Consider the following 27,480-nt stretch of genomic DNA (forward strand, 5'->3'; position numbering starts at 1 on the left):
TGTCTCAATTGCTGTCTGTTTTATCTCCAGAAGATAATTGAAGAGATGATCTTAATAAGTGGGTAAACAGAGGTGGTGTTTTAGCTATCCATCTTCCCACAGAATTGCTAAATGGAGGCCGTTTGTGTGTGAAACTCCAACAGGAGATGAAGTGTTTTTTCCGGTGGGAAAAAACCTGATTATGACATGGAGGATATTGCTTCAGCTTTTCAGCTCCAATCCAGGAACCTTTGCAGGCAGTCGCTTTCACGACAAACTATTTTTGTGTTGAATTTTATGTTTACTGACAAAGAAATAAAGGGAGACTAGTATAGATCTATTTCAAGCTATTTAGCTCTCATCAGCTAGCCATACTCTTCTGGGATTTGAATCCAGAAGCTAGCTGATGAGAGCTAAATAGCTTGAAATAGATCTATACTAGTCTCCCTTTATTTCTTTGTCGGTAAACATAAAGTCCAACAGGAGATGTTAGTAAATGCCTAAGGAATGTAGCCCCTGGAGAAATGCTCCAATCATTAGACACAGAAATGTGAGGTGACTATGTGCAAGTAAGCATTAAAATAACTAGCATTATCAATGTGATAGCTTTATTGAACCTAGCAATAACTGTCAAGTGTTGCATCCCAGCATGGTATATATGGCACTATGCATAAAATATGGAGTATAAACCACAAGGTTCAGTCAATGTGTACATTATAGCTTAGTGCTATAATGATGTACCTTTTTCAACTGCTTCTTGTTGGTAGAGCGAATGGCAGCCAGAAGTTGATCTCTGGAATTCTTCTCCTGGGGAGGAAGTGCTTTCTCCACCATCTTCCTCTGAGTGGCCGGAGAAAGGGACAAGCGTAAATTTTCATTAATCAAAGGAGGAGCAGGTGGAGGGGCTAGAGGTGGGGGTGGAGGAGGAGGAGCATCTGGGGTGCCAGATTTCTTAGGAGGAGCTTTAGGGGAAGACCATGGGGAGGTTTTGGGGGATGGTTTTAGAGAAATCTTTGGTGAGCCAGCTGGCAAACATCCTGCCTTTGGCACCTCAAGGAAGTCCTTCTTCTCCAGCTTTTCCTGGGCCTGTTTCTGCTCTTGTAAGCGTTTCTGTCTCTGTTTGTCCATATTCCTGCTTAGCAGGTTTGTGACCGTCATGCGTGGCCCAGCTAATTCAAAATGGTAGCCCAGTTTCAGCAATGTGGTGTTCTCTTTCAGCAACTTGGCTATCTCCATCTCGGTCTTCCCTCCACAAATATGTCTCTGATTGTGAAAGCGCAGCTCCGTCAGAGTGTTGTTCTGCAGCAGCGCACGAAAGATGGCCAGGATCCCTCTGCCTGTGATATGATTGGAATCTAGATTTATACTTGTCAGACTCTTATTGGACTTTAGCATGATGGCAATGGCAAATGCAACATGATCATCAGCACGCGTGTTGGTCAGGGCAAAGACCTTGACCACCGTGTTGAATTCCAAGGCCTCAGCAAAGCGTACCAGGATCTCATTGTTGATGCAGTCAGAATTGTTGACGTTAACTTCTATCATCTCTGGGTCATTATTCTTGATCTTTTCCAAGGGTTCATCAAAGATGCTGGTGGCATCATCCTCCTTGTTCTGGTTTGAAGAACTGTCTGCAGATTTAGAGGGGCTGCTATCAGGAGGCTCTTGGATAATGTCCTCTTGCTCTACAGTTGGGGCTTTTGTTTCTGGAATTCCTTTACTATCCTTCAAGGGTTTCTCTTTGTTGTCAACCTTTGAGCCTGGCTTTGTAGTTGAACTTATTTCTGCTGCTTTGGTGGGTTCTTTTTTATCTTCTCTCTTTGAGACTGGCTTTAAAGCTGATCTTTTTTCTCCTATTTTTTCACATTCTTTTTTATCTTCAGTCTTTCTGTCCCACCCAGTCCCTCTCTTATATTCTGCCGCCCTCTCTTCTCTTCCTTTATCATCTACTGACCTGCTCTTTAGCAGTTTACCCCTTTCTTCCCCTTTCACTTGGCCTGTTACACGTTTATCTGCCGCCGTGGATTTTTCTTTCTCTTTGGAAAACCTTTTTTCATCCTTACCGGTTTTCTCTTTTCCTTGTCCTAGTTTGTTATTGCTGTCTGTTTCATCTTTTCCCTTCTGATTTGCTTTCTGCACCTGTTCTTCTTTTTTCTCTTCCTTTATTGGATCGGGAGTTCTACTTTTTTTCAGATCTCTGCTGTAAGGCTCCTTACGTTTGTCTTCAAGAACCTTTGCCTCTTTCTTCTTCTCTGTTGTCTTTGCTTCCTTGTGAGTGGGGAGAACAACAAAAAAAACTTGGTAAGAAAGAATGATCTTATCAGAGGTGGGTTTCAGCAAGTTCTGACCAGTTCTGGAGAACCGGTAGCAGAAAGTTTGAGTAGTTTGGAGAACCAGTAAATACCACCTCTGACTGGCCCCGCCCCCATCTATTCTTTGCCTCCTGCGTCCCAGCTGATTGGGAGGAAATGGGGATTCTGCAGTAACCTTCCCCTGGAGTGGGAAGGAAACGGAGATTTTACAGTATCCTTCCCCTGGAGTGGGGTGGGAATGGAGATTTTACAGTATCCTCCCCTGCCACGCCCACCAAGCCACACCCACAGAATCCGTAGTAAAAAAATTTGAAACCCACCACTGGATCTTATGCATGTCATCTTGAGTTTACAGAAAAAAGACAAGATATATACGCAGGAATAAACATTTAGTAGAATAAAAACCAGCAACCAGTCAATGAAAACCAGAACTAATATTATTGCCATTTCCAAATATTAGTTAAAGATAGTTATATAGATGCCTAGTTCAAATAAAAACTGCATACAACAATGGTGTTGTTAGCACAGAGTGTCACAGAAGAAGTCTAGAATTGGTAGCTATCAGGCAAACTGTACCAGTTATTGAAATTGGGATGCTTTATGCTGAAGCTCCACTCAGTTATGAATTGGGAGAAAGGTAGAAGTTGGTACAACCTTACAACCATGTTTAGCAATCATTTGGGATTACAACAGCACTTTAAACTTACAACCATGTTTGGAAACCATTTGAAATTACAGCAGCACTTTAAAAAGTGTCTTGTGACCATTCCTCACACTTATAACCATCACAACATCCCCACAGTCACATGATCAAAATTTAGGTGCTTCACAACTGGCATGTCTTTTACAATGGTTGCGGAGTCATGTGACTGCCATTTGTGACCTTCCTGCTGTCTTCTTACAGGCAGATGCAATGAGGGAAGCTGGACTCGCTGAATGATCGCATGATTCACTTAGCTTCAGTGATTCGCTTAACAACCGTAGCAAAAAATGTTGTAAAATTTAGCATGATTTGCCTAATTCCTTGCTTAGCAGCACAACCCAATTGTGTTGCAAGTTGTAAGTCAAGGACTACCTGTATAAATATGATGGATACTAGATGCTAAGATACTGAAGCAAGATATTTGAAAAATGGTCAGGGTCATGGAATGAAACCATATTCTTGCAAGGGGCAAGCTATATGTGATGACTTTTGAACCTGATATGCTGGTGGTAGGTGTTCATAAAGATTACTTTTGTAGGATCCAAGTTATTCTGCTTAACTAGGTTAGTTTCAGTTGAAATGTGTGAGGCCAATCTTTTCTTCAGTGCATTGATGGATTTAATTTAGCATCTCTGAAATGCTGCTCAAATTCATGCTGTGATTTTCCTGAGAGTGCAGAAACAGTGTTTGATTGCTATGATATATTTTGACTACTGTTTCTGGGATGAGCCATATTGTTGGTCGCATTTCACCTTTTATGCTGTAGCTTTTTAGGGTTACTCTCCCTGATACGTTTTCATTATCAAATACTTATCTATGTCATACAATAGTGCACTCCTTTTAATTAATATTCTGGTTGCTTATTTTTAGGAAATGATTTGTTGTTTTAAATAAGAGGCTCATCAATAGAGCCCAGTTTATTTCATTTTCTGCAGGTGTTTTCTTTAAATCTATATTCAGCTGGTATATGTATAATCATATAAGTGTTACTCTTCCTATATCTGCTTGTTTATTGTTTTTGCTGCTCTTCCTCCCTTCAGAAAGTAAGAATTAAAAGGCTTTTATTTTACAATACTATATCGTCAATCACTACTGTGTTATTGATCACATAACTGATTAATCACACAGTTGATCAAACTCATTAGACTTAGCACTCACTAGGCTTTCTGCTGCTTTTCTGAAACCTTTAGAACAGCGTTTCTCAATATTGGTTCTTAGCAATTTGAAGATATTGCTAATAGTTGGACTTCAACTCCCAGAATTCCCCTTGCTGCCTACGGAATTCCAGGAGTCCAGCTCCAGACAACTTAAAGAATTTGACAAGGATGAGAAATGCTGTCCTAAAGGAACTCCAGTGAATCTGCAAGAATTGCAAGACATACAGGCAACCACGGATAATCAAGCAACAGCAGACGATCATGGGCAATAACCCAATACATTGCAGAAATGATACATTTAGAGTTGAAAGGTACTCCTCACCACTTACAAAAAACATACTCTCCAAAATTACAAAATTATTTATGCTGAAAGTCAGTGATTTAGAGAATATTTTGTGGGCATTCCAAGATTAGTCTTGGTATATATTTTCTGCAACAGTAGCTAAATAAATCAATAAGCACAAAACCAGAAACTGAGTATTTCAACTGAGGAAGCCCCTTGGTTCATTTACTGTTAAAATGTAATTTCGCATCTCCCATTTTGGACTCAATATAATTGAGAAAATGCAGCTGTGCAAGCTATGTTCTATTTTGATCCTTAGACCAAGCTACTTGGGCATAAGGTACCCCTTCAAATAAGCATGGGCCAAAATAAATAATTGGCATCAGACAAGAATGTTGTGACTAATCGGCAGCATGTTTTAAAATTGGAAGAATAACATGTGGACCAACAGCTTTAGAGGCTCAAGGGGCATCTGAAGCCTTCTGATCCTACTGCTTTACCTTGTTCATTGATATTGCTGCCTGCACTTTCTGCTTTTTACCATGACAGCCAGAATTGTGAGGAGAAGCACAATTAAACACACAATATGCATCCTTTCTCTGAACACTTTTATAAGTGGAACCCCCTCCCCCCCAAAAAGATCAAATAAATAGACAGAGTAGAAAATGAAATTAGCCAGTTTGGTAAATGGGAATTCAGTCTGCCACTAGAATTACAGACCCAATCTGAGTCAGTCACCAGGATCAGAGGTTTGGTCTTCCGAGCTTTTAGACTTGTGCTGGAGCCCATTCTCATGAGGATGGGCTCCAGCATTATGTCCAAAAGCTCTGAAGACTAGACCAGAGATTTTGTCTTCTGAGGTTCATGAGGATGGGCTCCAGCACAAATCCAAAAGCTCGGTGTCAGCGTTCCAGAAAAACCCAATTCCAATTTAACTCCGAGGCAAGCATTTTCTCAAAGTTCCATTTATTAGAGTAGGTATACTGGCACATCTGGGGAAATCCAAATCTGAGAGTTCTGGGTTTTCTCTCAGTAAATCAAAGCCCCCAAATCCATTCCCTGCAGCCATCAATCCATCACATGCTCCAATCACCATCCGTCCCATCTCCAGACATCATTCCAACTACTCCTTCTCCAGATGCAGGCCTGTCATGACCTTGACCGAAAAGAAGAATGGTATTTTGTCGAACTACATTCCCTCTACTAAATCCCCCCTCCTACTTTCCCACACACAAGAAGGTGGCAGCGTGGAAGCTTCCGGTGCTAATATGGCTTCCAAAGCTGACACTCGGAAGATTAAAGCTCTGGGCGTGGTGATCCTGCAACATTATGCTGGAACATGTATGTTTGCCTTCATTTACTAGAATTACAGCTGTCACTCTTAATATCAGCTGCTTTGGATTACATAATATAGCTTCATTTCATTTGTTTGTAAAATAACACAGGGAAGGTGCCAAGTGCTTCTCAGAATACTTGTTCATCAGTGTATAATATGACTGAAAGTGCAAGTTGAATAACTGAGAATTAAGAAAAATCCCCACAACTCTATAATCTTTTACAAAGACATTTTCCTCACCATTTATTTATTGCATATTGCAGTAGTTCCTAAATTGACACATTTAACCTTTCCCCCAATATTAAATAATTCCTTTACATCCAGATTTTTATACAAGTGTCTCATGGCAGTCCCAAACTGGATCCTTGACTCACAAAGAAGCAATTATACATTGCTCTGTGACCCTCAGGATTTGTCCAAATTAACCCCTTGAGCTTAATTATCTCCTGTTTAAGAACTATAGGCATATTGTATCCATATTCCTGCAAAACTACTGTGCTGCTTAATGAATGTTAAGCAGAAACTAAAACGATGGCAGAGGCAACTGGAAAACAGAGGAATGTTACAACTTGTCAGTGTTGTGTAGATCCAATTAAATTCCATGAACCAGGTGAATCAGGCACATAAATTACACAATAAAGAGAGATACATGAGAAACATTGTTTTGTTAAAAGAATCAGCAAATAAAGTACAAAGATTATGAACTTAAATTATGTTTTGCTATTTCTGCTGAAAATGAGAAAGAACTGTCATAAAACAGTTGTTTAGGATGGATTAAGCCAAATTCTCTGGTCAATAAACTTGTCCTTTGGAGTGGAATCACGATGTATTAAACATAACATCTAGTTCTCCATTCCCATGTAAGAATAGCTTAGCTAAAGTATCAGACTTGAATCCCCAGGCTTATATGGATTTTCATTTTTGGCATTAGCAGGAGTCAGTGATTCTCTACCTTCTGGTTCAAGAAAATCTACAGAAAAGGCCATCTGTTCTAAAGAAGTTGAAATAACAGATCACATGATTCAATAGAGTTTGCCTTAAGCTGTTGTTTATATACCGAAATAAGCAAGTTCCGTTTTTGGAAAACAAGAATCTGTAATTAGTTTGAGATTACTTGGCCTTATTTGCACTGTAAGTATCTAGAGTTGCTCTTCATGGTTAGGAATACAAACAAACAAAATATTCCAGGGAGGACAGTTTTTTTAAAAAAGTTTTTTATTTTTATTTCTCATAAATATACTTAAATGTACAATCTCTTATCCATTGTTAATCATACATATTATCTTTTGACTTTCATATTAGTTCATTCTTCATCCTAAAAAATTAAGGTATATTCGGAGTTGCTCTTCTACCATTCTCTCTCTCTTATTTTACAACAACCTTTCCTCTCTTTCTTCCCTTCCCTTCCTTCTTCTATCCCTTTCTATTTTCTTCTTTCCTTCTCTCCTTCCCCTTCCCTTCCCCCACTCCTTGCCTCTTCCTCCCTTTCTAGCCCTCTCTCCTACTCTTATTTCCCATCCCTCTCTTCCTCCCCCTTTCCCTTTCTTCTATCCCTCTCTCTCCTTTCCTCTCTTCTCCTCTCCTATCCGTACCTCTACTCCTTTCTCCATTCCCACTCCATTGTTGTTTTCATTTTCAATTCAATGTATTTAGGGTGGACAGTTTATGATCTCATTTATCTGAAGTAAAACATCCCAAGGATCACTTAATATTTTTCTCCTCTCTTTGCTGCTGCCATATTTGAAGCTCAAATGCAGCCTTACTAGAATTACACCATCATCCTTTTCTCCCTCTCCTCAATTTGCAGTCCAATCCTCCTTGTTGTTCAAAAAAAAAGAAAAAGGCAGTTACTCTGTTATAGTATTTAGCTCTAGTTTTCTCAATTAACATAGTTTTTTTAATTCACATGATACAGTAGATCATAAAGTTGTGATAGGTTGATTGTTTGTGTCATAATTACACACAGTTTCACCTTGACTAGCCTATTCCATTGTCAGCTAACATTATCATATGGTGCAATGTGAGAATCCAGAAATGTCCTTTTTGTTAATTTAATAATTAAGGTGCAAGGAGTCTTGGCTATTCAAGACCTGTCTTGCCGTCAACATTGCATTGCCCAGAGCAAGGAAAGAAATACGGTAGTTACACTGTATTGATTCAGTATTTTTTAGCCGGGTACTTTGTCTTTTAGATTATACCGTAGCTGATTCTTCCAACTATTGTGCATCAAATTCAGGCAGGATTTATAATAAAGAGATGTTAAATTTTGATAAAAATCAGATTTTAACTAATGCTCTTGCATGACACTGAACAATCAAAATCCAGCCACTGTAATTTTTTTTTATGCTCAGAAAACCTTGGAAGTTTTTGAAGCACATTTTGACTTTAATTTTCTTAAACTTTAAACCTCTTTTCCCATTATTTTAAATTTCTTGCCTATATAATTGGCATGCTTGCAAATAACAACACTACTAGAGTAGGGGGAAAGAACATAAAATTCGACTATAAGATGATCTGAGTTAAAATATGTTAGAACATCTTATTTCATTACCACATCATGCCACTGCCGTATCAATGCTTTTGAGAAGAATAAAATTGATATAAAAATCCCCAAGAAATCTCAAACAGTAAATCAAAACTTACCCATTATGATATAAATGAAAGAAAACCCAGAAAGATAGTCTAGAATTTCTTTGACTTTGACTTTGAGTTTAGGAATAAGATAAATGTAATTAAGATTAATCTAAAAATAAGATTACATTTTGAGAGGACTTTCAACATTATTTTAAATTAATTTACAGAATAGTGATTCTCCTATGAGACTTTCATTATACAAATTACAATTACCGAATGGAGTTAGTTTTCCATTTTTAAGCAGTTTTAGAATACAGCTCCTCTTTGGTCTGCACTTTCCAGTTATTATTTGATTTTTAAACATCTTAGCAAGTATTTGGATTTGTTTTTAATATCTGCATATAATTCCACAATAGTGGGATAGAGAAAGAGATAGGTAGACAGATAAATTTGTGTTGCACATGTAATTTTGACCCCTCAGGAATATGTTCAAACTCAGCTCTTCCAATGAAGCGTTAGTAGGCTGATTGGTGCCATTTAATCTGAATGTATATACTGTGTTTTCCCAAAAATAAGACGCTGTCTTATATTTTTTGGAACCCTGAAATAAGCGCTTGGCCTTATTGCCATGTGCTCAAAAACCCAATTGGGCTTATTATCAGGGGATATCTTATTTTGGGGTAAATAGGGTATTATTAAGGTGTTCTTATTAGGGCTGATTTTGTTTAATTTTTGATGTTTCTCTCTGTTTTAAGAACATCTTTTATAGATTTTTTTAATCTGTTCAGCATCATTAACCATAGCCTGTCGGAGTTAGTAGTATACAAGTTAAATGAATGAATGAACAAATACAACTATTGTTATAAAAAGCTTGATTCCTATGCCATCTAAATACTTAAAAGATTGAAGGCTGCCAATTCTTGTTGCTTTTGAATCTTGTCAATTTATAAACAACCCAGAATTATAACACTAAAGCCTTGTTCATGTTTGCCATCCTATATGTGATGCCATGTTGAGAATGCAGAAAATGCCTTCCAGGTTCACCATGTCTTATAACTCTTGGCACAAACTTTCCATTCTTTGCCCCTGCACTTCCTTTAAAAAGAAGCAGTCCTTTAGGATTAATCACAAATGTTTTGACAAACTAAAATGGAGCTAGTTTCTCCTTAAACATACGAAAGCACTGAAGTACTGTTGGTAATTGCTGGCAAATGCTGAACTTTACTCCACTGCAATGTTCCCTTAAAAGGAAAAGGCAACTTTGGAAATGTCTTGTTTTGGAATCTAAACAATGATGCATTAATCCTGCCTTGATGTTCTTCAAGTGCAGCTACTCTGCTGGATTTGGACCCAGAGAACAAATGATTTAGATATTATTAGCCTATACCAATAAATTTATTCAAAAGAGCTGCAAAACTTTGCAGAAGTTGGAAAAGAATATAAATTATGAATTTGTTTCAAGAACAGTTAACAATCAAAAGTTAATAAATAATACCTGTTTTCTAATAAATGTGAATAAAAACTATGATTGGATTGACACATCATGCTAATCTTGTTTTGTGCAACAATGGTTTATTGAATAAGCATAAATCATACTTTACAAACCACAGTAGCTGGATTCATGCAACCAAACCAAATTAGGACATTCGGGTATAGTGTGATGCTTTAACCTAATCATTGATCCCAACTGATATTGCCACTTGCAAAGGAAACAGAACAGAAAAGAACAGAACAACAGAGTTGGAAGGGACTTTGGAGGTCTTCTAGTCCAACCCCTTGCTCAGGCAGGAAACCCTATACCATTTCAGACAAATCGTTGTCCAATCTCTTCTTAAAAACTTCCAGTGTTGGAGCATTCACAAATAGTTTAGAGAAATATTTTAACTCTTTCCTCCAGCCATTTTTTCCAACATTTTTTCTTCCTCCTGAGGATATTAAAAACAAAGCAAAACACTTCAATGGTACCAATGGATTTAAAACGAAACTCTTCTTGAGGAATTTTACAAAAGATGTTGCTAGGAGAGGTGGTTTTAAAACTTCTGCCTCTTCCCAGAGATTCCTAACCATGCAAACCATGCATTTCATACAGCTTACAATTTTTCTAAAGATTAGGTATATACTGCATGATAAAGAAAGAGAGAGGAAAAAAATACCCATATATAAGAAATGCAGAGTTTAGTCCCACAGGACTGCATAACCTGGCCAGAATCAGTTTATCAGCTCACCAGGAATATTTACAGTATCTCTTGTGCAGCTCCCTTTTGCTTTGAAGGCTCCAGCACAAAAATATGTTCTAATGCAGCAGTTCTCAAACATGTTGGTCTTACAAGCTCTTTATATTCTTAAAAATGATAAGGTAAAGGTAAGGAAAAGTTCCCCTCGCACATATATGCTAGTTGTTCCCAATTTAAGGAGGCGGTGCTCATCTCCGTTTCAAAGCCGAAGAGCCAGTGCTGTCCGAAGATGTCTCCGTGGTCATGTGGCCAGCATGACTAAATGCCAAAGGCGCACGAAATGCTGTTACCTTCCCACCAAAGGTGGTCTCTATTTTTCTACTTGCATTTTTTATGTGCTTTTGAACTGCTAGGTTGGCAGAAGCTGGGACAAGTAACTGGAGCTCACCCCGTTATGTGGCACTAGGAATTTGAACCACTGAACTGCCGACCTTTCGATACACAAGCTCAGCGTCTTAGCCACTGAGCCACCACATCTCTTTAAAAATGATAGAGGGTCCCAAAGAGCTTTTGATTATCTGTGTTGCATTTATCATTCTGTATTGTATTAGAAATTACAACTGAGAAAATTAAAATATTTATCTGGCTCCTCAGACCAAAATCTATGACAGTATATATAGCCTTCAAGCAGTAATCCGCATAAAGAATATCAGCTTTTTCTGTTTGGTGCTTTTCAGATTAAATATTAGCTGAACGGCCTCTGAAAGGCAAAACTGGATTTCAGAAAGCACAGAATACTGGAGTTTATCAACCTGCTCTGTGTAATGCAGTTCTGGGGAAAGCTCTTACAAAGTACCTGCCTGAGGTGACTTACAGAGTCAAGATGGTGATTCTTCTCAACATAACTTCTGTCAAGATGCCATTGTACCTATATTTTCTGGCATTCCTAGCAATATTTTCATTTTAAGCGTACCTATTGGTAACAGAAGCAGGTAGGTGTTTTCTGTTTTGAATATCAGAGACAGTCTCCTTGTATTTTTATTTAGATCACAACTGTCAAATTTGCGCCATCACGTTGCCGTCACGTGATGTATTGTGATGTTTTTTACCTTTGCGGAGCTGGGGTGGGTGTGGCCTGCACATGACGCATCCAGCCCACAGGCTGCCAGTTTGACACTCCTGATCTTGGTGACGTCCAAGACTTATTAGTTATGGGTGGTCCTCAATTTATGACTGTAATCAAGCCTGCACTTTTGGTTGTAAGCTGTGACGGTTATAAAGTAGGTCGCCATTTGACCTTGCCTGACCTTTTTTGCAGCAATCATTAAGTGAATGCTGCCATTGTTAAGCAAATCCATTATTCACTATGAAGTGGGTTTGCCAGAAACGGGAAGTAAACACCAGTTTCCAGCAAAAACATTGTCAACACAGTCACCTGACTGTGGGGTGCTGCAAACTGCCATAAATGCAAGACCAGTTGCTGAATGCCCAAAATGGCAAGGACTTTGGAACTTCAAATCTGGGTTGTAATTAGCTTTTTCAAAGTCTGTTGTAACTTCAAATGGTTGCTAAGCAACCAATTATAAGTTGAAGATTAGCTGTAGTTGTAGATTTGATAGACTTGAATAAAGAAAAATTTCTAATTTTATCATTAAATGGTTAAAAAATACATTTGACAAAGTACGTAAACTGTATAAGCTTGCTGTACATTCAGATTTCCCCTGGAATTCATAAAATGGATCAAGGTATTATATAGGTCACCCACATCTAAAATAAAGGTTAATAGTATGATTCCTCCTACTTTCCCACTATTTAGAGGACCTAGAGAAGGACGTCCACTCTCACCCTTGCTTTTTAATATCTGCATGGAAATCTTGGCCTGTGCTATTGGACAACATAGGGCGTTCTATGGAGTAGTAGTGCATAATTCAGTTGAATACAAATACAAAGGACATTCTTATTTGCAAGTGACATTCTTTTGTCTTTTGTCTTTTGTCTATTTCTAAACCTCACATTACAAGTAGTCCTGTATATAAAATATAGAGAGAGATTTCTTCAGATATCGATAGATGGGAATTATTAAGCTTCACTCTATGGAGAAAGATGAATGTTCTCAAAATGAATATTATTCCTAAATTAATTCACATTTTGAGAAGGTCCCATTCATATATCTGGAAAATATTTTCAGAAAATAAATTCTTTGTTTAGAAAGTTTTGATCCACCTTGGCTTGGATGGTCAGTATTAGGATTTAAATACAGACAATGGGAGACTATATTAACTTCTATAGCAAGTGTGTCAGTGGATCTCAAATTACAACTTACACAACAACAAAAAATATTTAGAATTTCTTGACTCTGTATGCAACAAAAAAAAATAATATTTAGAATTTATTGGACTCCATGAGAAGTCATTTACAAAAGGACTGTAAAAAATAGAGCCCTGATGGCGCAGTGGTTAAAGTGCCGTATTGCAAGCAAACTCTGCCCACAGCCTGACGTTCGATCCTGACAGGGTTCCAGGTTGACTCAGCCTTCCATTCTTCCGAGGTTGATAAAACAAGGACCCACATTGTTGGGGGCAATATGCAAATAATGCTTACATTGTAAACTGCCCGGAGAACACTTCAAAGTGCTATGGGGCGGTATATAAACTTAAATGCTATTGCTGTTGCTATATGCTCTCGTAATAGATCAGCTAGTATCAAATGCAAAAAGGTTATACATATAGTGTCAGCTTTCTACATACTACATACTACCACATGTGCAACATCTAGCAGCTCTCTTGCTTCTTATCTTCTAATAAATACTTATTTTGATACACTGTATTAGCATGCACAGCTGAACATTTAAATATGGTGCAGAATTTGTTGCATTTACATACAAAAAGATGTTCAGCAAAACATGCAACTTTTGTTCCATTTGCACATGGACTCTGGTAGAATAGGGCTGTATATATTACTTTGGATTTGAAACCCAGAGATGCTATGAGGGATGTAAGGGCATCAACAACCAATTAAACCAAACATATAGTTTCCTGGGATTGAGAGCAGTTACTTTATGGAGTTGGAGACAGGAACCCCGCACCTTCACCTGCTCCACACAGTTCAGAGCCTTCAAATTCAAAGTTCTGCACTTTCCTATCACAGAAGGCCCTGATTTACAAGTGCGTGATAAATAGCATGTCCAATTGAGTATACAGCTGGTGATAAAGCTAGACCAGGGGTCAGCAACCTGTGGCTCTGGAGCCGCATGTGGCTCTTTCACCCCTCTGCTGCGGCTTCCTGTCATTCAAAATATGCATCACAACCGCCAATGTGCGACACCTGCCGGCACGCAATTTATTGAGCTTTTCAACCCCTGGTAGGCCAACCATGGATAAATCCAAGAAAAGAAAAGTTTCAGAAGAAAACAGAATGTTTAATTCAACTACATATGCTAGTTTTGTGGGTGCTCAAGAAATAGTCAGCACAGAAAGGGTTTTGTGGCTCCCGGTGTTTTTTTTTCCTGTGGGAAATGGGTCCAAATGGCTCTTTGAGTGTTTAAGTGCAGACCCTGAGCTAAACTTTTGTCCATCTTTTGCGGAGGTATGTGCAATTTATATTATGCGCTCTCTGTCAGCCAAACAGCCCAATTAGATAATTAACAAGATTAGAAAGAAAAATGACAGCTTTATATTACATAGAAGACAGACAGAATGAATATTTAACATCGAACTAGTAGAATGCCTCAATAATTATAACAGAGAAAAAAAGATTAGGGTTTGCCAATAAGGGAGCCAGTCAAATAGTAATACAGGGCTTGGGAAGTTTCTTTGACCTCAGTGAGAAAACACTCGGGTTCACTATTGCACTAAGGCACGATTATTTTTAACTGTAGTGTGATGATTTTGCCTCAACTGGCTAGATTTTTACATCACACTAAATCATAAGCCATGACTTAGAAATTTGATAATGAATGGGTTCTAAATGAATCAAGCCACCTTTTTTATCATTATTGTTTAATAACCCAGGATTTATTGGTTTTATATACCATACAAAGCCAAAACCAACCAAATCACTTAAAGCACTGTGTTCATAATATGGCTGCCTGTGTTATGAAAGAAAAGTGGATGTGAAAGCACAGTGATCTTTGTGAGTATACCACATAGCAGGATAACACGACTGTTCAAATGAAAACGGGAACAGAGACTCTGCCCCTGCAAGTGTAGGCTAAGACCCCAGATGTTAACCTATGTTAACTCTACTTCAGCAGTTATTTAATGATATAGAAATGCCTCACCAGACAATTTTAGAATTGTGATCTAATTAAAAAATGTGGATGACAATTCCTGGTTTAGTAGCACTCAGAAGGTAAATAAGGATGGTCTTGGTTAATATTTGGATGGGATTTCTCCAGGAAATGCCTGAGATGTAGAATAGACAGAAAAATAAAAACAAATAAAAACTTGCAACAACAACAAAAAAAGGAGAGCAAACCATCATCGCGAAGAAAAATCAAGAGTCAATCCTGACTTGAAGGTGACGTTAACTTTTTACTAATAGCAGATTTCAGATCCATATGTTGTTGCTAGCAGTTCAGACTTCTTAGTTCTACATTTTCTTTGGGAAGCTTCCTTTTATGGCCCTTTTTACCAGAGCAAGGCAATTCCCAGGCTGCAGTTGACTCATGTCTTTGGACTTTTCAATCAGACACAGTGGCAACAGCAAGTTAACATTGAGTTCATTGCTTTAACATTGAGATTTTTGAAGTTAATGTTCTAGATCCAACTCTAAGGCAATTCTGGCTTTCTTTTTATCATAAGGAAAAATAAATATGGTCAAGTGAGACCTGCAATGAATTGTCCAAGTATGTCCACACCTTTGAAAAAGGAATGTTCCTGCATGGGAACATACCTATCCAGCTATGCTCTCCTCCACAATGCACCATTTCATCCTTCATCTTCTTCATTTCGTTCTTTCCCAAATGATACTCATCATTCCTTGGCTTCTAATCAAATTTTTTTAGAGAGGATTACTCCCTCACTTTCCACCTCTACTTCAATAGCTAGCAAGCAGCAGTGAACAATATCAACTCTTCTGAACTGCAGCCTACAGTTAGGAGACTGGATCCATCTGGCACAATATCTATTACTTGCTATTCCTGGACCGCATTGTTGTATCTCCCAGCCCCCTACCCCCAAGTTAAAGGACCCTGGATTTCAGTCCTGAGTCCTTAACTGCAGTACTCTGGACTGATTTGTCAGAAGCTTTTACAGTCAACTTAGAAGACTTTTTCCCATGTTTTTTTTTAAATCTACATATGTTCACTTCTGAAATAAAGATATGGTTTGTCTTTGTCACAGAGACTTAAATCCAATTTAAAGGCACTTCCATGTTGTTACTGCTTCTAGTTTTCAACCCCTCAAAAGCAATGTGAAGCTGACCTTCATTTATCCTCACACCCCGACAGTTAACCTAAAGAACCATGTTATGTGAAGAGAAAAAAGAACTCTGAAGAGCAGGGTGAAGTCAGAGTTCCCACCAGTGAAAATACTTCCTGCCCAGAAGGTCTGTGGAGCTATAGTCATTCAAGAGAAAATGCATATAAAGCAACAGAACTAATAGTAAATTGACTTTGCTCCCAAGCCCTCTCAGAAAAAATCAAGACAAATAAAGTCACAGTGGCCAGCAACCTGAAGAGGGAGTGGCCATGATCTCAGTAGACTTTAGGTGGCCAATAAGAGGTGGATGGATCCCTGTCCCTGATTTCAGGGTAGGGTTGCTACCGGTTCGCCCCAATTCGGGTGAACTGGTAGCAGCAGTGGGAGGCTCCGCCCACCCATCACCAAAAACGCTCTGCGCATGTGCAAAACCTTCTGCATGTGTGCAGAAGCGCTGCGTGCTCACAAAGCGAGTGAGCGCACCCTCACACTCCCAATAGCAAACCGGTAGCACTGGGATTTGAATCTCACTATTGCCCTGATTATATAATCCCTAGAACTGAGACCAAGGAATTCTTAGCCCTGTGACAAGTTTTGTAACTGAAGAATACCATTTTCATACTGGAACTAAAAAAATCTAGGTTGTATCCATAGCAGACTGGGGATAAGACAGAGTTGACATCATGAGGACATGTTCCTTAAAAATGATGACTGGATTTACTACATGCTTGATAAGCTGGGAGATAAAGAATATTTATTTATTTTATTTTATTTCCAAAAATTTATATGCCGCCCTTCTCCCTAAGGACTCAGGGCAGCGAACACAGGTTAAAACATACAATAATAAAAGGTAATGTAATTAAAACCCAGTTGAAACAACGACAATAAAATAATAAAACCCAAGGATCAGGTTCAACTCATTTGTTGAAACAGCCAAGTCTTTAAGTCCCGATGGAAGGAGCGGAGATCAGGCGCCATCCGAAGCTCAGTGGGTAATTCATTCCAGAGGACAGGAGCACCTACAGAGAATGCTCTACCCCTGGACGTTGCCAGCCAACTTTGGCCGACGGTACCCTGAGGAGGGCAGCCCTGTGTGAGCGGACAGGACGGTGGGAGGCGGGTAGGAGATGGTCCTACAAATACCCCAGACCTAAGCCATGTAGGGCTTTAAAGGTAAGTACCAGCACCTTGAAGCGGATCCGGAGGACCACTGGTAGCCAGTGCAGCTCGCGTAGGAGAGGTGTTACACGGGAGAAACAGGGAGTTCTCCTAACCACCCGTGCGGCTGCATTCTGGACCAGCTGGAGCCTCCGGGTGCACCTCAAGGGCAGCCCCATGTAGAGAGAGTTGCAGTAATCCAAGCGAGAAGTAACCAGGGCATGAGTGACTGTGCGAAGGGCATCTCGGTCTAGGAAAGGGCGCAACTGGCGCACCAGGCGAACCTGGGCGAAAGCCCTCCTGGTCACGGCCGTAAGATGGTCTTCCAAAGACAGCCAGGAATCCAGGAGGACACCTAAGTTGCGGGCCCTCTCGACAGGAAGAAGCATTCCTCCCCTCATCGAAAGTGATGGGACTTCTAGAGCACGAGACGCTGGCATCCATAGCCATTCAGTCTTGGAGGGGTTGAGTCTTAGCCTGTTCCTACCCATCCAGGCCCGTACCGCCTCCAGGCAGCGGGACATCACGGAAAGGGCATTCCCGGGGTGGCCCGGAGATATATAACTGAGTATCATCAGAATAGCAATACAATTCATTTCTACTTTGTACAAGTCTTGGTCTTTCTTTCTCCAAACATTATTTTAAGCTAGTCCATTAAATAATCACATGGAGGACAGAAAGTGATGTCTATATCTCACTGTACTACTGACTACCCCAAAGCATAGTATTACCATGGGCAAATTACCATGGTATTACCATGGGCATTCTTAGAAATATTTATGAGAACTCACCTGGGAAAGAGTTAAAAAAAAAAAACCAAGCGAGAAACAGTATTTACCTCCCTGGCTTCTCTTTGGCCATATGATGTTCTGGCTGACATCTCAACAAATAGGAATTCAAGTATAGGGGCAGAACAAGAAAGCAGCATTTTATTCTACTGCCTGAATTGCAGCATGGACCTGCATTTGTAGAAGCATGGTGAATGGCTCTATTGCTTACATTATCAACCAATGCACTAGACCAGTGGTTCTCAACCTGTGGGTCGGGACCCCTTTGGGGGTCGAATGACCCTTTCACAGGGGTCACCTAAGACCATCGGAAAACACATATTTTCAAAGGTTTTAGGAATAATTTTATGGTTGGGGGTCACCACAACATGAGGAACTGTATAAAAGGGTCGCAGCATTAGGAAGGTTGAGAACCACTGCACTAGACTAAAATGTGGTTGACTAATTTGTGGTTCAGCATATTTGTGCAAACCCTGATAATTGCATTATTAGTAAACCATGGCTCAATTAACTATGGATTACCATGTTATGCATACAAATCATGTTTTTCATTTACATAATAGATTAAGGCTTTAGTAACTAAGTCATGCTGAGTATCAGCTGAATGACTATATGTTTTTGGAATCTAGGGCACGGGGAAAGGGAAAAGCAGTTGGATGAGAAAGTATGAAACTTTTGTTCTTTCAGTTGCCACAGTCTTCCCCAGGAAATAGCCCCTGGGGTTTTGTTATAGGAAAATGACAGAAACATATAGTTTGGTATGAGGTTTATTTGCAGTTATAGCTTTTTTTATAAGCTGGCAATTTCCCACAATTATAGAATAATACTCACTTGAAACTGGGGAGAGGGTTTTGACCTTTTGGTTATGAGGGGCTTGAGGGTTTTGACCTTTTGGTTATGAGGGGCTTGAGGGTTTTGACCTTTTGGTAGGAACAGAAAATAAAGGTTAACTAATGCCTTCTGAGCTGATTTTTTTGGCTCCTTGAGTGTGAAAGTATCATAGGGACACTCATTTCTATTTTTGGTTGTTTATAAACAGCTTACTGGTCACCTATGGTTGTCTTAACATTCAGAGAAAAAGGTGACATGTTATCTAGTTAGAATACCTCTAAATATAACTTAGTTTTGAGATTCAGGGTAGAACCTACTTCTTTTTCTCTGAACAGTACAAAGCTCATCAGATTCATGACCATATATGCTCCAGAGGTTTTATGGTTTGAACCAATTGATAACAAAAATTTTAAGCTTAGACAAATTAATCTGGCCATAAATCCAAGAGAGATTACTTGAAATAAGGGAGAAAAATATATGCCTGCTCCAATCTATAGAGTCTGCTTTATCTTCTAATTTGACAGCTAGTTGTTTATACTGAAAAAGCTGTCAGTATTAAATCAAAATGTGTTGAAACGTATTAGGGAACCATTAGTTACAGTATATTGCTTGGTAAGTGTATCTCGGCCAGGAGATCCAAGGATTCGCCCTCTTTTTCAGCTGTAGAGCTCATTATGGTCTAGATGTTGCCTTTCAACTCAACCCACTCATTACAATCTTTACTACAGGTAGTCCTCGACTTACGACCACATTTGAGCCCAAAATTTCTCGTTAAGTGAGATATTTGTTAAGTGAATTTTGCCCCATTTTATTACTTTTCTTGCCTCAGTTGTTAAGTGAATCACTGCAGTTGGTATGTTAGTAATCCGGTTGTTAAGCGAATCTGGCTTCCCCATTGACTTTGCTTGTCAGAAAGTCGCAAAAAGTGATCACATGACCTTGCGACACAGCAACGGTAATTAACATGAACCACTTGCCAAGCATCTGAATTTTGATCACATGATCATGGGGATGGTTGTAGCTGTGAAAACGGTCATAAGTCACTTTTTTCAGTACCGTTGTAACTTTGAATGGTCACTAAATGAACTGTTGTAAGACGAGGACTACCTGTACTGGGTCTTTGGTTTAATTTAGAGGTTTAGTTGGTTTGTGTGCTGTGGTGATGCTGTTAGTTGTTTTCTGAGATGTTTTGATGTGTGGTAGTGTTATCCTTTTCATAGCTTGTGTTGGTTGTGCTGTAGAGGCTTAATAATCAGCCACTCAATTCCTTATTTCCAGCAACTGCTATTCAGAGATATAATGTCTTTAAACTTGGCAATGCCATTTAGAACTAATTGTTCTAGTACTAATTGTTGATAGATCTATTATGCCTCTACTAATTTATCTAATTCCACTTTTAAAGCCTAGATTTTGTAGGACAGGTACAGTGTTGACTATTAGCAGAAGGATCAAATTATTTGGCATAAAGAGAAATTAGTATGAATTAAAAACAAGTAGCTGTGCAACAGTTTAGAAGATAGCTACATGCATATTGAATCTCATCTTAAATTTCTGCTTTCCCTGCTGTTAGTAAGGCATAACTTTGACCATGATAGAAGCTCAAATAATCAAGTGCTAATAAAGCTATCTCAGAGGTTATTTCTGCCTCTTTATAACTGGTGTGTATTTGTGTAAGCAACAGCACCTCTGCTACCGTTATGTCCACACAGAATCTATAACTGAATATTCTGATAAATTAGTTGGCTGAAATGTCTTAACCATCTGTGTCAATCTGTAGATCAATAACAGAACACTCTACACTCAATTTTATGCTGAAAATTAAATCCCTTCCACCTCCAAAAAATATAATATAATAAAGGATACTAAGCTATAAGTTTTACATCTAGCTTCCTGCTTCTGGCAAGCTGGCAAGAGCTGGAGGATGAAGTATGCCAGATATCCCCTCCAAAGATTCATTTGGACTATCCAATTAAAGCCAGTATTGCATAGCAGTGCTCCTGTGGCTGCCAAGACAATTGCAGCTGGTGCGCTTATGCTGGTGCATATGCGCACCAGCGTGCCTACCGTCCCTGTCTTAATGTTTTCTTTTATTCGTATCTTTTTCATGTATTTATAATTATGTTTATACTTGTATCTGTCATAAAATACATGCTTGACAAAATAAATAAATAAATAAATAAATAAAATAAAATCTCTATTTGCACAAGGTCTTGTAACTGCAGCAGTAAGAAGCTAAATTTAAGCACAATATCTGCACAAATATCAGATGACTGCATAGGCTTATGTAAGCAAATTGGTAGCATCTTATAGAAAAATGCTCAGCCTTGAGAAAATTATTATAAAAATGGAAGCCAGTATGCTAGAGGTTAAGGGTTGAATTGGTACTGGAAAGATTTAGATTCTAATCCACACTTAGTACAGAAGCTTGATGTGGGTGGTTTGGGGGCCACTCACCTTTTTCTCAGCCCAATCTATTTTACAGGGTAGTTGTCATATTGTCATAGGGAAAAATATGAGGGCAGAGTACAGTGTATGCTCTGTTGAATTCCTGAAGACAAAGTGACAAACAAATAAAGTTACTTATATAGAATGTCAAGTCTCTTAACATTCAATTGCATTGTGCATTCTGGAACGACATAATGAAACATGAGAATGAAAAGGCATCAGTCTTTCTTTATGGAAGAATGTAGACAACTTCTGGGATCAAATGATTTGTTCTCCCCATATGGTGAAGAACTATGTGGTGTCATAACAAACTTGGCCCTTGTAGCCTTCCTACTGCTGCTTTCAGATGTGTTAATCCATCTGCTACTAACAAGCCCGAGGAAAAGAAAAGGAATGAACAGGATATTTTTTCTCTTTCTGTCTAGAGACAGAAAGAGAAGAGAGTCAGCTCAGCAATATCATTTTACTGTAAGATGATCTAAAAGACCAGATTTACTACACTAGAGAGTTTGACCACTGGCCAACTAGCTTTGTTTCCCACAGTTCAGCATTACAGAACAGAACTTCAGAGTAAGTAAGATAGCAATCCCCACTCAAAGAGACACCGAACAGTGTTTTAACATGTAAATGTTAATAGAGCTAATAAAGCTAAGTCTTTATCTTAGCTTGAGAAAGCTATATATTTTGTTACACTCTGACCCATTGTATAATGTTAAAAACAAAATACGTGACATGAAGTAATTTATTTGGATTTGGTTTTTTTTTAATTTGATTTATATGCCGCCCTTCTCCGGAGACTCAGGGCGGCTTACAATGTGCTAAGCAATAGCTTAGAACATTTTGTTAATCAAAAGATGTTCAGAGATGTCCATTTTCTCAATTTGTCAAAGGGTTCTACAGTGCTTCAGTCATTAAGTGGAAGCTAATTGTTGGCCACAATGTCTAAATTAAGATTGGACTACTTGTGTACTTGCACAGTATTTAAAAAGTCTTGCTCCAGATAAAAGGTTTTATTCTGTGAGACAAATATAAATCCTCCATACCATTCAAATTATCTATGAGGAAACCATTTCATATTTTATTTTATTTTATTTAAAATTACTTATTTCTTATTATAGCAATGTTTAGAGCGTGCAGTTATGAACTCCATTAATAAACCCATGTAGAGCCTTTGATTCCCAGGAGTGATTGCAAGATTCACTCCTGTGTCCTTTAATCTACACAGAGAATAATTGTTCACCAATGAATAAAGCAGTCTATTTCAGCTTGGTGCCCCCTAGATGTGTTGGGGGCACCAAATCCTTAATGCTCAGTCACCATGCTAGATAAGATTGAAATAAAGAGAAACATGCCATAAATCTGTGGAAGCCTAAAGTTTTCTGGAGGTCTTTCCTATGCAAGAATCAAAGAGCTTGTGACTCACCAAAGCAAAGACAATTCACTAACCTCTGGGTACTAAAAGCCTAAAGAATATGTTATTATTACCTCTGCTTCTTGAAATGGCAAAATCAAGCCCTTGCTAGCTATAATACATGGCGTACATAACACATAGCATCCATAGCTTCAGTTCATCTTAGCGAATTACAAGTTCTAAAGGGCAAGAGTATGGTCTACTTTGCTTCCTGCTATTTTTGCCAACTTTCAAGTTCAAGATGCTTCCTGTGGACCTCTAGAATGAGCCAGAAACAATGATCTTCAAAAAAGATCATTCTGCTGAAATACCATAATTCTGTTATTATTGTCCTAGCCCTTTTTCCAATCAGCCAGCAAAACAAAATAAACTGGCATGCATATTTTTCAAGTTCCTCCCCTCCCATAAACACTTGAGTTGTTTATTAGCAAGGTTATTAGCAAGAACTGAATTTGAAATTATCTTCCCAGTTCCTGCTAACTAAAGTTGTTACTTTACATTTGCGTAATATACCAAATCATCAGTAAGCCTCTGTCTTTGGTTAAAGAGCTGTGGGAATGGGAAGATGTGTAGTGAAACTGGAAGAAGGCATGATCTCTTTCGCCAAGTATGGTAACTTAGCATATTATCCAAACATGGCAATAAGTCAAAGTAAAATAGAGCTGTAAGAAGACAAGCTTTCCAAAATACATTAACATTCTAGCAGATTTTAGAGAAATAAAGGAAAACATTTTTGCATAATGTATTTCTGATAAATACTGAGATTTTAATATGCATTTGGAAGAAGTCAACCAAATTTTATTCCTTGGATCACACTTAAGGGGGAAAAACCCCCATACCATCTGCAAAGAAGTTATTCTTCCTATCCCTCTGCCAAATTTTACTTGGTGACAGCTGCATCCACTCACCCACTTGCAAGACAAGCTGGCAGAATTTTGCAGGTCTTAGACATCTACATCTGAGACAAAATATACAGCCCACTTTTTCACCATTTGGTGTATGCATCTATTGTTGTGTTCTCATTACATGTTCCCACTTGGTTAACTCGACCATGATTTATTCAGCTAATCTGATTTCATACAGTACTAGCTACACCAGAGGAGTTGCTGCAATAATATTTTCAAGGATTAAATGCACAAATTTGGAGAGTAATCAAAACAGTCATTTCAGGTGCCAGAGACTAGGCAATATCAGTTAGTATGGTGGCAGCTTGCTGGCTATTCCTTGAAATTAAAAGATGAGCCTCTCCTGTTGGGACTAACCTGTTAAGGCTGGGGTCAGTTTGATAGGTATAATAAAGAAGAAAGAATATATATAAACATTATCTTTAACCAATGCACTAACTAATGGTTTAACCAAACCAAGGCTGTGAAATTATCCCAGTTTTCTAAGTTTCCACCAAATCATTAACATGTGGGATGAATTCAAACTATGTTAGATTAACACATGTTGGCAAGTTTGTAGCTCAGAATATATATATTGACAACATACAGGTAGTTCTCAATTTACAGCCACAATTGAACCCAGTATTTATGTTGCTATGTGAGAAATTTGTTAAGTAAGTTTTACACCATTTTACAACTTTTCTTGCCACATTTGTTAAGTGAACCACTGCAGTTGTTAAATTAGAAACATGGTTGTTAAGTGAATCTGGCTTCCCCATTGACTTTGTTTGTCAGAAGGTCACAAAAAATAATTGCATGACTCTGGGGATGCTGCAATTGTCATAAGTGTGAAAAATGGTCCTAAGTCATTTTTTCAGTGTTGTTGTAACTTCGGTCATTAAATGACTACCTGTATTCTGTGCCTCAAACAAACAAACAAAAAAAGCTGCCCTTAGATTTTTGTTTTATGTTTTTTAGCTTGTTCCGTTTGGGCTTGTTTTCCTAATCCACCACATGAAGCCTCTGCTTCATTACGCTTATGGACAGAAACAGCCTTGCTTGTTGCAAGTTAAGGTTCTTTTTTTCCTCCAGGGATCTCTTTAGTACTGGATAGATTCAGCTCCTCCCTATCTACATTTCTACTTAGTGCTGGGCAAGCAAATGTGATTGCTGCTGGCAAGACAAAGTCCACTGATCTAGCCTCACCTCTCAAGGAACATAATGTAAAGCCTGGGTTTGCGTAAAAAGCTAAATAAAAAATGTAATAAACTACTGTATGGTGAATGTTTTGAAAGAATTTAGTCCACTGTGATTTATGTAGTTATCCTAGGTAAACAAAATACAGTTTGGCACATTTATAAACATAGCATAGAGCGAGCTTACCTCCCATCATTCCTTGTCAGGTGGCATGACATATAGGCTGGACTTGAACCAAACACTACTCTAAAATGCATTTGTCTATTGGTATGAACCCAGACCAAGTAACAGCTTATTTTCAGGTGGTCTACAAATGCAGGCTATTTAGTAAGCCATAATTCTATAATAAACAAACATATTGTAGAATCACATGGGTACTTATCTCACGTTTTTTTTCTAGACTTCAAAAAGATTGGAAATGGAATAATCACTCTACCCCATGGTTTTTTAAACAATAGGATTCACATGAAATAGTAAACATCAACAATTAAAACAATTTTGACTTTGCATACTATGCAAACACACCCCTTATAGTGTTTTGGTGTTAGCTGCTATAAAAGGCAAAGAGAGTATAATAGTGGTTGGATTTGTTTAATAATAATTTATTAAATGTCAGAATAGATATTTGGACACTTAGCATGCCCAACATGCTAAACTGTAAACCGTGTCTTTACAAAGCCTAATCATTGAGTTAACTCATGCCACCAATCCATACTGTGATTTGTCTGATTCTGACCTAGAATGTCATATAAACCTACTGGTAGTTTTGTGGTTTTCAAACCATCCTTTAAGGCTTACCATTGTGGCACAGGACTACTCAAGCTTGTTCAATAATTTATCATTAAAGTAAATGATGACTTTCACAAATCCAGCAAATGTGGGGTGACCTTCTACATCTTATCTCTTGCAGTAACTAAGCACTCAGATATCAGCACAGCCACAGAAGCATTAAGACCTGATTCCCAATATTGTAAAGCTAGAACCAGAAACAGTTTTGGGGCTTTAACCCAACCAACAGGGAACAATTTTCACTTCCCTCCGTGAGACAATTATCTCCAAGTTCAAGAAACTAAAAAACTGTTCTGTGAGAGCGTTTACTTATGTTAATAATGTTATATCATTTTGACTTTACACAGTAAATGAACTTAATCATTGTGATTGACTCAATAAACATGATGAAACAAACATGATTTAGTAAGAAGTGTAAATCCATTCACTGTTTTATTCAGCAAAGCTTTAGGAAAATATTTGTGACAATGAAAAGCAATTACACTGATTACACTGATCAAGTTTATGAAAAAAGGATGTGCGTTGCATCTTACTATGAAAAAGCAATCTTTTTCTTTTGACTTTCTGACTGGGTTTAGAAATTGCAAGCCTCCCCCCCTCCAAATGTGGTGTTTTATCTTAGCAAACTGTATAATTCTAGCCATAGTTTACAGCTAGCATTACGCCCCTTATACTAATGCAACTTTCCCCAAAAGCAACTTACATCCGTTGACTGTTCCTTTGGAATAAATTTCTTGGTCTCCTTTTCACGGTGGCTGAGTGTTTCCTCTCGATTGCACTTGCCACTCAATTGCTTGTCAGTTTTATCTCTCTGCTCGAGGCCTACCGGAATGCTCCCATCTGTATCAGATGAATCCAGCTCTTTTTCTAGCTCCTCCATCTCTTCTGGAGACAAAGTGGATAATAAGTTGTCAATATCTGGATCTTCACTGACTTGCCGTCGGTATTTTGCTACTCTAGACATCTTGGCAGGTTGCAAGAGTACACTCTGTATATGTGTATCTATATGTATTTGTGTATATATTAAAAAGCAAACTTAAAAAAACAGTTGGGATTTCTGCAAAACCAGGTTCTTTTTTCTGGTACTGTAGAGGTGTTGAAATGTTATATGTAAGAAACCAAACCCCCTTTACAGCTTGGATTATAATGATTTATGCAGATGTAGAGAAACTGGCCAATGAAAAGTGACAACAGTTCAGCCAAGCAGAGGAAAGCCAATCATACAAGACAGGAGGTGGAGCTGATATCCATCAGAGGAGTTTGAAACTTGAGGACATTCCAGGGAATCTTGAAGTGCTGCATGACCAAATTTAGTCTTGAACTTTTAGGTTTTTAAAGGCAATGAAAGAGAAACTTGCACATTTTCTAAAAAGAAAAGCAAAACAAAATTCCCTAAGCTGCTGGCTCGCTGCATGGATGCAGAAATGAAAACAAAATCTTTAAGTATATCAACTGCTCACAGATCTACAAACAAATGCATCTCCTTGTTGGCATGCAGTGTCTTATTTCACTTCTCTCAATAATATGTACAATAAGAATATGCCTGAAGCTTTCTTAATTTAATGAAAGATTCAGCTTGTTGAAAGCAGCATATCTCCTACTTTTCCATTGAAAATACAGGAGTTTTCAATTTGATATTTCTTTGGAATCTTACACAAAATGAATGATAGAAAATTATAGTTATTATTATGGTACAGCACACTTCCAATGCATAGGTCATTAAAGACGTCCCCAACCCTCATCAACATGCAGTTAAAAGCTAGCTAGAAAGCCCATCAGATTTTCTTTTGAATACATTTGCATAAAGTTGGATTGCCTATCTACAATTGCTAGTAAGTGGAGACCTGAGTATAATAGGATGTATCTTCCATTCTAATCTGGGAGATTTTCAGTAAAAAGTTTAGATCTTTCAGTCCTTCTCTGAAGTATCCTCTGAAGATGTTACATTGCTAGCAAAATATAGGGACAGCAGGGATGGTAGTTTCTGAGTAGTTCTGGAACTATTAGTGGAAAGTTTTTATTCCTCAGCTTTTATTTCA

General features: G+C 38.3%; 1 protein-coding gene across 1 annotated transcript in view; it reads right to left on the minus strand.

Moving 5' to 3' along the window:
* LMOD1 (leiomodin 1) overlaps positions 1 to 27,091 on the minus strand; it is a 30,372-nt gene extending 3,281 nt beyond the window's left edge. Inside the window, exons 1-2 of the mRNA XM_034414154.3 lie at positions 26,145 to 27,091; positions 721 to 2,247 (exon numbers count right to left, since the gene is read on the minus strand). Coding sequence (XP_034270045.2) covers positions 721 to 2,247; positions 26,145 to 26,405 — 1,788 coding nt within the window. The 5' untranslated portion in view covers positions 26,406 to 27,091. The remainder of the gene's footprint in view (positions 1 to 720; positions 2,248 to 26,144) is intronic.
* Between the last annotated feature and the right edge of the window lie 389 nt (positions 27,092 to 27,480).

The sequence above is a fragment of the Pantherophis guttatus genome, chromosome 3, assembly GCF_059756535.1.
Source record: "Pantherophis guttatus breed Tessera chromosome 3, ASM5975653v1, whole genome shotgun sequence".
NCBI classification, from domain to species: domain Eukaryota; kingdom Metazoa; phylum Chordata; class Lepidosauria; order Squamata; family Colubridae; genus Pantherophis; species Pantherophis guttatus.